At 39.3% G+C, this 11,732-nt stretch overlaps 1 protein-coding gene across 2 annotated transcripts in view; it reads left to right on the top strand.

Moving 5' to 3' along the window:
* Positions 1-11,732, top strand: part of wdfy1 (WD repeat and FYVE domain containing 1) — a 51,079-nt gene that overhangs the window by 27,272 nt on the left and 12,075 nt on the right. For both annotated transcript variants that reach the window (XM_014026327.1, XM_014026328.1), the window contains exons 5-8: positions 2,142-2,292; positions 2,377-2,489; positions 6,317-6,443; positions 9,345-9,450. In XM_014026327.1, coding sequence (XP_013881781.1) covers positions 2,142-2,292; positions 2,377-2,489; positions 6,317-6,443; positions 9,345-9,450 — 497 coding nt within the window. The remainder of the gene's footprint in view (positions 1-2,141; positions 2,293-2,376; positions 2,490-6,316; positions 6,444-9,344; positions 9,451-11,732) is intronic.

Raw genomic sequence — 11,732 nt, 5'->3', positions numbered from 1 at the left:
ACCTGAGGACAGATGAGAGGTCTTTGATGACCTGAGGATAAAGGAGAGGTCTTTGATGACCTGAGGATAAAGGAGAGGTCTTTGATGACCTGAGGATAAAAGAGTAGTCTTTAATGACCTGAGGGCGGAGGAGAGTTCTTTGATAACTTGAGGATGAAGGAGAGGTCTTTGAGGACTTGAGGATAAATGAGAGGTCTCTGAAGACTTGTGGGTAAAGGAGAGGCCTTTCACGAACTGAGGAGAAAGGAGAGGTCTTTGATGACTTGAGGAGAAAGGAGAGGTCTTTGATGACTTGAGGATGGAGGAGAGGTCTTTGAGGACTTGAGGATAAAGGAGAGCTCTTTGATGATGTGAAGATGGAAGAGAGGTCTTTGATGACCTGAGGATAAATGAGAGGTCTCTGAAGACTTGTAGGTAAAGGAGAGGCCTTTCACGAACTGAGGAGAAAGGAGAGGTCTTTGATGACTTGAGGAGAAAGGAGAGGTCTTTGATGACTTGAGGATGGAGGAGAGGTCTTTCATGACCTGAGGATAAAGGAGAGGACTTTCATGACCTAAGGAGAAATGAGAGGTCTTTATGACCTAAGGATAAACGAGAGGTCTTTGATGACCTGAGGACAGAGGAGAGGTCTTTAATGATCTGAGGATAAAGGAGAGGTCTTTGATGACCTGAGGATAAAGGAGAGGTCTTTAATGATCTGAGGATAAAGGAGAGGTCTTTGATGACCTGAGGATAAAGGAGAGGTCTTTAATGATCTGAGGATAAAGGAGAGGTCTTTGATGACCTGAGGATAAATGAGAGGTCTCTGAAGACTTGTGGGTAAAGGAGAGGCCTTTCACGAACTGAGGATAAAGGAGAGGTCTTTGATGACTTGAGGAGAAAGGAGAGTTCTTTGATGACCTGAAGATAAAGGAGAGTTCTTTGATGACTTGAGGAGAAAGGAGAGGTCTTTGATGACCTGAAGATAAAGGAGAGTTCTTTGATGACCTGAGGATAAAGGAGAGGTCTTTGATGACCTGAAGATAAAGGAGAGGTCTTCGATGACCTGAGAATAAAGAAGAGGTCTTTGATGACCTGAGGACAGATGAGAGGTTAGTGCTGGGCGGTATACCGTTTTGTACCGAAAACTGGTTTTTATTTTTGTTATGATATGACTTTTCTGAATACCGGAATAGCCTGAACATGTGCGGAACGTTTCGTCGCAGCCGCCAGTGAGCTGTTTCTCTGGGGACACATTTCGTTGCAGCACCGCTAAGCACATTAGCATGCTAACGTTATTATTGGAACCACTGGCGGCGGGTGGTTTGTTTCAGCCACTTATATGGTCTAACGTTTAAAAAAAAACATCCCGTTTTCACCATCGCTGAATAGTAAACCACTCCAGTGACGTGCACGGTTAGATTTAACGCGCTATGTTATAATGGAGACGTTACTGCATGGAAACTCTAGCGTGCTTCTATTGTGAAAAGCCCAGGGGAAAGTAGCTTTGTAGTGTAGAGGAGTTGACTAGTGTGCAAGGTGAGTCATCCTTATTTTATTAATGTGTTTTATTAACACATAACGATAGACCAGATAATGATTTTTTTCTCAACCCTTCACGATCGGACCAAAATGCATGATTACTGTCTACAACCAGGCAAAGAAGAAAAGACGTGCAAGAGGAGGGAAACAGTGATAAAAGAAAAAAGTCAGTAAGCAAATTTTGTACATTTTATTATCAACTGACCTGTGAGGAAAAAAATTACCGTCAAATACCGTAAAACCGGTGTAATTGTTGAAAATACCATGATATAAAATTTGGGTCATACCGCCCAGCTCTAGGCCCTTGTCTGATGAACAGTTGGATAAATAATTCTATAGAGACTCATCAGTTCTTTAAATCCAAATCTTACACTGATGGGACACATCAGAGCCTGTGGGGGCTTAATGTCTTGACCAAGGACACTTTGACATGTGACTGAATAGTAGTGGAATCGAACCACCAACTTTTGCATCAGGGGAACCACTCCCCTAGCTGCTCAGCCACAATCTCCCCAAGTTCTTTACAAAAAAAGCTGGTATAATCTTTATCTGTTGTGGAGAAGATGAGATTGTTTATTTACATTATTCAATGCATTCATTTGTTTTTGTTTATTTTGCAGCCCACCAGAACCGTGTGTCAGACATGGTGTTCTCCCTGGAGAGTGAGTGGGTGGTGAGCACCGGCCATGACAAGAGTGTTAGCTGGATGTGCACCCAGAGCGGCAGCATGTTGGGAAGACATTACTTCACTTCCTGGGCCTCCTGCCTACAGTATTCTTCACTGATTGTGTGTCGTATGTAGAAAGAATGGAGAGAGAGAGAGAGAGAACGTAAATGCCTTGACTTCTCACTCAGATATGACCATGAGACGCAACATGCCTTTGTTGGTGATTACTCTGGCCAGATCACTCTGCTGAAGCTGGAGAAGCAGACATACTCCACCATCACTACTCTGAAGGGTCACGAAGGTAAAGTCACAAACTACATCCTGTACAGATCTAAGTATATGTAGGTTAATACAAGTACTCATAGACGAATACTTGCATAGAGAAATCTCTAATGATGATAGAAAATTTACGGATGTAATTGTAGTAAATGTTGATCACTCATATTTCTCCCCAACTTTATTTTTCTACAAATAAAGGTAAAAATTTATCTGAGATTGAATCTATTTGGATGACAATCCTTTTTTGTTTCKTATACAATGTAAAATTACTATATTTTCTGTGCAATTGAATTTAATGTTTATCAATAAATCTAAATTTAATTCAACAATGAAAGTATTTTAGGTAGTACTTGGCTAGAGCACCTCCTTATTCTTTGTTTTAGTTTTAGTTTTTTTTTTATTTAGAATTGCGTTTAAATCCTGTAAATATTTGGTGTTCTGCTTGAAATTTAATCAGAAGATCAAAGGAAATCTATATTGTATTTAAACTTTCAGAAACACAAGTAGAATTGGAAATAAACATGTGAAATTTATATTTAATTTTACCAATAATCTGTGATGGACTTGCAACCTGTCCAGGGTGAACCCCGCCCYACGCACTGTGAGTGCTGGATATGGGCACCAGTGGCCCCCGTGACCCTGAAAGAAAGAAGCGAGTATAAATAATGGATGGATGGATGAATAATCTGTTAAAGCAAGTGCATATTTTCATAGCTACAGTATAGGCTACTTTTAAAATCAGATAATTATTGATCACTGTTGATTTTGTAGTTGTGCTCACTGCCACAAAAATGAACAGACAATTGTTTTTATTCATTTATCCATCCATCCATCCATGCTAGGTTCAGACCAAACRTGTTTTGAGCAACTGTTTTACATACAAAGTGGTGGACATGCATCTAAGGGCGTCGAGAAGCCAGATTTAGCTGAACTCAAGTGCATGTAGTCAGTGTCCTGACAGGAAATGTGGGCACCAATGCGGATCAGCGGCTTGTCTGGGCTCTGCAGAAAAATAGATCTGCAAGCAAGCCTYGTCAGTGCGCAGCTCCTGGAGTTTTAAAACTCACCAAACACAGAATGTCTTTGAGTTATCAGAATTAATTATGCATTGARCACTACATGCTCTTTCTCTCAGTATATAAAGCAAAGCCACTTAATTTCATCCACCATTGTACAGAGACTGGCTGAGGAAAACAACCAAGAGGCACTTCCGACATGCGTGACGAGCATCTGAACTCAAAGTGCACAAGCATCCAACTTGAAGCATTGGACGTGTTTTTGACACTGAATATGCATTTGGTGTGAACGTAGCATGAGTCTCCCAGATAACTGAACTTCTCACCCTGTCTGTAAGGGAGAGTCCAGTCACCTTGTGGAAAAAAAATCATTTTGACCACCTGTATCTACRATCTTGTTCTTTTGGTCACTACCCAAAGTTTGTGGCCATTGATGAGTGTAGGAATGTAGACAGACTGGTAAACAGAGTTACGCCTTACAGCTCAGCTCCCTCTGAACCACAACAAACCGGTACAGAGTCTGCAATACTGCGGAAGCTGCACTGATTTGTCTATCAGTCTCATGCTGTATTCTTCCCTCACTCATGAATAAAACCCCAAGATATTTGAACTCCTCCATTTGTGGCAGAACCTTTCCCCCAACCAAGAGAGAGCAATCCACCCTTTTCTGACTGTGGACCATGGCCTCAGATTTGGAGGTGCTGATCCTCATCCCAGCTGCTTCACGTTTGGCTGCAAACTGCTCCATTGAGAGCTAAAGATCACATAATCTGCAAAAAGCAGTGATGGAGTCTTGAACCAGACTCCTTCCAGACCCTGGCTGCACCAAGAAATGCTGTCCATAAAAAATGTGACCAGAATCAGTGACAATGGGCAGCCTTGGCAGAGTCCAACTCCAACTCTGAAGGGGTCCGACTTACTACCGGCAATGCAAACCAAACTCTCGCACTGCTCGTATAGGGACTAAATGGCCTGTAACAATGGACCCACAATCCCACACTCGCGTAGTACCCCAGCAGTGTACCKCGAGGAACACAGTCCACAAAACAAGTCCACGAAACACATGTTGACTGAATGAGCAAACTCCCATAACATTTTGAGGACCCTAGTGAGGGTAAAGAGCTGATCCAGTGTTCCATGGCCAGGACGGAACCCACATTGTTCCTCCTGAATCTGAGATTTGACCATCGATTGGACTCTTCTCTAGAACCCCTGAATAGAACTTACCAGGGAGGCAAAGGAGAGTGATGCCCCCTATTATTGGAAAATACTTTCCGATCCCTCTTTTTTGATGAGGGGAACCACCATCCCTGTCTGCCCACTGTCTGCCCACTGCCCCCCAACGTCCACGCCATCTTGCAAAGGTGTGTCAACTGAGACAGCCCCACAACATCCAGAGCCTTAAGGAAATCAGGGTGGATCTCATCCACCATGAAGCTTTTTAACTACCTTGGTGACCCCAGCTCTAGTTGTCCCCAGACTCGGCTTCCTCCATTTTTAACTACCTTGGTGACCCCAGCTCTAGTTGTCCCCAGACTCGGCTTCCTCCATAGAAGACTTGCAAGTGGGCTTTAGAAGGTCCAAGAAGTATTCCTTCCACGTCCCAACATGACCACTGGTTGATGTCAACAGCACATTGTTTTTATGGTAGTTTAATTTTAAGGGAGACAGATTATCGACAAAATTTTCAGAAAATCTCATTTAAAAGTAGGGCTGTCAAATGATTAAAATTTTTAATCTATTAATTCCAAGGTAGCTATGAATTAATCACAATTAATCACGATTAATCTTGAACTTAATGTAAAACTTTATTGCATATTGGTAAAATAAATTACTTGAGTTATTAATTAATGTCTTTATTTTGAAAAAAAATTGGTGCTTAAGAAATACATACAACAATAATAAATCACCTCAATTGCACAAAAGCAGCAAAAATCAGGACCTAAAAAATGCCCCAAACATATTTGAGTCAGTTAAATTTTGTGCAGAATAATGGTTAAATCAAGAATTCAAGGATTTTCATTCCAAATGAGGACTACTAAGGTCACAGCTGTCAGCAAAACATAAATAAATAAAATAAAATAAGCCATAAGAAGACAAAAAGAAAAAAAACTGTACATAATGTGTTACACATGGAGTTTTTTTTTTAAATTTATTTAACCTTTATTTATCCAGGTAAACTGTTTGAGAACCACTTCTCATTTACAAACATGACCTGGCATGCACTGAGTGCATTGCAAAATACAAACCTACATATTCAGCCATTGTAAAGTGATTGTAAATTTTAATTGCACATAATCGCGATTAAATTTTTTAATCTATGCCCATGCAGCACTAAAATTAATCAGAGTTAACTCGATTAATTTCACAGCCCTATTTAAAAGTTTACATAGAATGAAAATAGAATTTAATATTTTAGAACTCAGCCAGTGGCTCAGTGGTTACAGCAGTCGACCTCCAATGAGAGAGCTGAAGGTTCAGTTCCAAAAAGCTGGGATAGCAAAAACTGAAGCATATCTCATGTCGGATACTATTATTATTATTTTAATTTCCGTGATTTAACTCGTTTTGTATTGTTATTGTGAGGTTTGACACCTCCTCTTCTAGTGGCGGGTAATCACTTAAATGATTTTAAATACACAATGAAGCTGGAAACCTTCTGCCTTTTTAAAAATTTGTTTTCCAGTTCAGAGCTGAGGTGTTTGGATGTAGCAGGTTGTAGTTCTTTGGGTGGTCTCTGGGTGGTGCCAGTTGATCGGCCCATCAGACTCTGTCTCATCAAGCGTTTATAAATAACCTGACAACAATATGGGCTGTTTGTTTTGAACTGCAGGCAGCATAGGGGCCCTGTGGTGGGACCCTGTCCAAAGGCTGCTCTTTTCAGGGGCCTCAGATCACAGCATCATGATGTGGGACATCGGGGGCCGCAAGGGACGAACACTTCTGCTGCAGGGACACCAGTAAGTTTTTGTGTCACACGCATATATTCACGTTTATAAATCTGCCTTCAGTTTGTTTTCATCGGGGATCAATACTCTCCAAAGTAGTCACAGATAATACTCTGTCTAAAAAAACACAGCGGCCTCAGAAAATTCACCTCCTTTCATTTTCATCGTTTCTTTCATCACTTTCATCTTCAAAGACTAGTCTCTGTGGTGTCAGTAGCAGTTGTCCCAAGGCACAGCCCTTTTTTTTATCTCCAGTCTTCAGCCTTCATATCTTCCTCCTTGTTCTCCACAGAGCCTGTGAGCAGTGATGCATGTCGGAGCAAACCCCCGTACATCCTGTTGTACCGTAGCAGGATTTACACACATCTGATAAAAAGACATGCAAAAATACAGTATGAAGCCTTTATATTTTCCTCCACTTCTGACAGCCACTAAATCCTGTTTTGACCCCAGTTTTCATCACCATCGAAGCTTCTCGTTCTCCATGTCTTTCTCTTCTTTTCCTTTTCCTTTCTGTCCTCCATTTTACAAATGTTAGACAGAGATAAAATACTGAATATAATTTTGAAACATTCTTCATAGACGCAGTAGTTTATCTTGTTGATGATTTGCACATTATGTCAACCCCCATCTCCCCTCCAGTCACCACACCCCCAGCTTCAGCTGAGTTGTTTATGTTGTCATTTAGGATATTACTCAAATCTGCTAAACAAGGCTTGTCACACAGCCAGAACCACTTATCATGTTACTTTGATATCCAAATATTAATTTATCACATATTATCACTGACATTGCTGCAACTCCTTTTTAAAGTGCCTGTGATGTCAAATTTCTGTAATACGAATATGAATGCATTTTTAGAAAGAGGACATTGATAAAATATTGCAAAAGAAATTTCATGTTGCTGAGATGAACAGCTGTTGAGATATTTGCCTGTGAGGTAACAGGAAGTGATGTCAAAGGGCAATGTCTGCATGTAAACAGAGCATTGCTACAATGGCTAACGGCACAGAGTGTAGAGAAGAATCTGATATTTAAGATTATTTTGAGTCACTATCAGAGAGAGATGAAGAAGAGTCAGAGTTCAAATAATAATGTTTCAATAAAAAAAGACCAGAGAGTTTTCTTTGTTAAAGAGTTCCCCTTTGATGTCACTTCCTGTTTCACTTTGGCTGAGCCAAGTTCAAAAGAAAATATGCCAGTTAAGGGACAAAATGGGTTAAATAGTGTGTTTTATTCCACTTTTCTTAAATATAAAGATATTTTCTTTGACAACTTTTTGTATTTGAAGAATATGCATGTCACAGGCTCTTTAAGATGTCTTAAGAAAGAGTCGGTTCTACAATTCTGCCACTAGATGCCACTAAATTCCAAACTTATTGTACTTTTAATGAGTTGGGGAAATATGCTATAGTCTTTTGAACTCTCAAAAGCATTTTTAGATTTTATTGTTGAGCTTCTCGTTCCTAATCTTCAGACTCTGTGGTGAGTCATTGCAGCGTGAAAGAAGCAATAATCCATTCCTCACGCTGACGAGTGCACCCTGCTCTCACCACATGGCTGATAAAGAAATTAGATTTGCCCGTCCTTTTAAAAGACTCAAAATTAGTAAATATTTTCCCCATCAAGGTGGGAGATATGCAGCTGTTCCAGTCTATTTATCAGTGAGGAGGAACAATGGGCCTCATGCAAGAACATGTTCGTATTCTTATCCTAAATTTCTCTTACTTTTGTTCGTACAAAGGGTTCGTACGAACATGTCACGTCAGATTCAACAAACTCTTCTATCTTCAGGAAAAGTGTGTAAATGAGCTGCGTAAATTCCACCTGTTCGTATCCAGCTGCTCGTGCACGCGAGAGGAGATTAGCATAATTACCACCCCAAAAACTCCATATAAGGCTATGTTTCCTGCCTCAGATATCAGGAAGTGTCCATTCATGAAAATGACAGCGAAAATTAAAAATAAAAACTTTACGAGTTCAAATTTGAAGTCCGTCTGTCAGAGATCCAGAAAAGAAAATCTGTCATTTTTAGCAGGTCAGCTGTGGAATAAAAAGAGCTGCTAAAAGTATAAACAACTGTGTTAAATCATTTTCATTTATTCTGAAGCCGCAGCGCTGCGCACCGTGCCCACCGCGCGCTGCGGTGGTCTCAGATGCGGGTCTGAAATAAGCATTTTAAAATGTTTTCAAAATAWGTCTGGCACTTTGAAGAAAWCCCAGGACTCACTGGAGGGATTATGTATCCCCTCTGGCCTGGGAACGTCTCGGAGTCCCCCAGGACGAGCTGGAAAGTGTCTCTGCGGAGAGCGCGGGGTCTTTCTCCTGCTGCCCCCCTGCCGCACCTGATAGCGGATAAGCCGGCCGGACGGACAATTTATATTGTTAGTCTAAATTATTACATTTAAAATTATAACTCTAATTCAAGCAGAATAATTTATTGTCAACATAATTATGGAGTGTGATTTATTTTCAACTCAAAATATCTTCAAATTAACTAAATATAAAGTTATTAGTGAAGAAAACCCGCCTGGATAACAGCAGACTGACTGCTCGTAAAATATACGACAGGTCTGGACCACTYGTRAATWTTGTTCRTATCTGAAAAAAATYKTAGAATACGAAAACATTGGTGAATGCCACAAATTCTCCTAAATCACTCGTACGCACAACTTAAGAACAAATCTGTGCGTACGAACGGTTCTTGCATGAGGCCCAATGGGTTTATTCCTAAAAAGAGAGAAAAATCTTTGACGTTTGGATCTTTTTGATCTGAAAGAGATTCTTGCAGAGGAAGCTTTTGTAAACGTGTGTAAATTGAGTGTGCTGACTTGCATTTACCTGTGTAGAGTTCTTATAAATGAGAGCAGAAGGGATGAGAAGATAAACGTGTGACTTGTTTACCTCCCACAGCGAGCGTGTTCAGGCCCTGTGTTACCTCCAGTTCACCAGGCAGCTGGTGTCGTGCTCAGCCGACGGAGGCATCGCGGTGTGGAACATGGACATACAGAGAGAAGAGGTATCCGATCTGACACTCGATAATTTTACGGCTTCACAAACTGTTTTCTCGTGTTTTGCTTTAATTATTGCTTGCTGTCAAAGGTGACAATGTTGTTGCCTGGCAAAATAGCTAATTAACCACTAGATGGATTTTATTAAAACACGCCAAAGTAATCTTTTGCTGCATCAATCTTAGAAAATGCAAAAACGACTACAGTTTTGCWGGTGTCAAGCTAAGGTTATGGTAGTAGCTGAGAGCCATCCCCAGCACACACTCCCAGCACTAACACCATGTGTGTGTGTTTTTTTTAATAATGTTGCTAACTATTAGAGTCAATTTTGGCTGTTAGCAAAGTAGCTCAAGAACCACTGGGTGAATTGTAAAGTGCCTGTCCCATCAAATGTTTGTGATAGATACGAACGCATCTTTCTAAACGTGACATTAATTACGCCACTGTTATTGAGATGTTCACATATGCAGTAACAAGAAGTGATGCTAAAGAGGAAAGTCTGCATGTAAACAGAGCATTGCTACAGTTTCCATCCAATTTTAATGCGAAATTTGAGCGAACTCTTAAAATGTCACAAAAAAKAAATGTGAATCAGACGTGTTTCCATCTGCTGGCTTGGAGCGAATCGACCAGGCTAYGCAAAGTGTAATTACRTCAAACGTTSATGTTACGCATGGAATAGTAAACCRGAAGCAGAGATTGTAAACTCGCAGGGACTACATATTTCCAGACAATAGAGAGAAGTTTCCATCTCCCTTTTGTGCATTATCTCTTTTTCAGAAAATCCAAAAACCACCCCAAGCGAGCTTAAAAACCTTTTTGCAAAATTGAGGAAATTTTAGCGAATTTTTTCCGTTTCCATCCACATTTTCTAATGCGATACTTAAAAATTCACACAAAAAAAGTGTTGATGGAAACATGGCTAATGGCTACCAACACAGCATAGCAAAGAATCTCATGTTTATCTAAATAATTTTGTCACTGAGAAAGAGATGAAAAAGAGTCAAAGTTTGTGTAAAGACCAGAGAGTTCCCCTTTGTCGTTACTTCCTGTTTTCACTTTTGTTGCACCAAGTTTAAAAGAAAAAAATTTTGAAAATTGCAACTTACCATATTTATGTGTAATGAGACATTTAATTCCAAAAATTATCCATAGAGTTGGGCATTATAACAGATTTTAACAGATTTATTTCTCACGTACTACAAAAATAAGTTTAAATATTTTCTTGTATATCACTGAAATATTGAATCTCAGAGAATAAATCATCATATATTCTCTCGCTGTCTGTTGCCCGTAGCAAAGCATATAAACAACAACAATTGTTTTTTTTCTACACTTAACTTTGTTTTTCTTGTCTCTACGGAGACGAACAGAAGATTTGGACGTTAGTTGCGCATTTGTGTGCTCATAAGTACATCTWGCTAGTTTAACAATCAGCTTGTGCTCTGAGAGCACAGTGGATCATTGTCAGCAACATGCAGAGGCTCGTGTTGCTCCTCCACAGCCACAAACACACCCACATGTGTGTGTCCCCAAAATAATCCACTTTCACCAGAGGGTACACCACAAAGGCTTAAAAATCCTGGAGTCAAGGGTCGAATAAATACAATATGTGACAAAATGTGTAAAATTTATAGTATAATAAGCATTCATATAAGCTGCTATTTCATTAATTATAGGTCTTTTTAATTTATTTTTTTTCTCTTCTTTTTGCTGATCATTAGGGTATGAATTCTTTATTTATGTTTATGTATGTATGTAATATATATTTTCTTGTTAAATGGGAGCAGACATAAGATTTTTTCTTCTTTCTTCTCCTTTTCATTTTATATTGTGTTTGTGTTATGTTTGAACTTTTTGTTTTAATTAAATGRAAAAAAAAATCATGTGTATTATGCCCAGAGGTCTGTAAGCTACTTGAAAAATTAACTATGTAAAAGTAAAATTATATGAACAGAAATTGACTTTAGTAAAAATAAATTTCACTGATGAGAAAACTGTTCACAAAAATTGGGAAAGTAAAAGTATTTTACACTCTCTACGAATTAAACTGTTGAATTTACTGAACCTAACTGGTTCCTCTAAGCCAGGTTGAGTAAAATGATTAATATACGTGTAGTCTTTGCTCAGTTTACTCAACTAGGCTTAATGGAGCCAGTTGGCATGATTTTGTTGAGTAAATTCAACACTTCATTTTTTAGAGCATAAACATCATACAGGTCCTTCTCAAAAAATTAGCATATTATGATAAAGTTCATTATTTTCTGTAATGTACTGATAAACATTAAAC

The sequence above is a fragment of the Austrofundulus limnaeus genome, unplaced genomic scaffold, assembly GCF_001266775.1.
Source record: "Austrofundulus limnaeus strain Quisiro unplaced genomic scaffold, Austrofundulus_limnaeus-1.0 Scaffold543, whole genome shotgun sequence".
Taxonomy (NCBI): Eukaryota; Metazoa; Chordata; class Actinopteri; order Cyprinodontiformes; family Rivulidae; genus Austrofundulus; species Austrofundulus limnaeus.
Note: the sequence above shows the minus strand (reverse complement) of the source record. Positions and strands in the feature narration are given on the sequence as shown.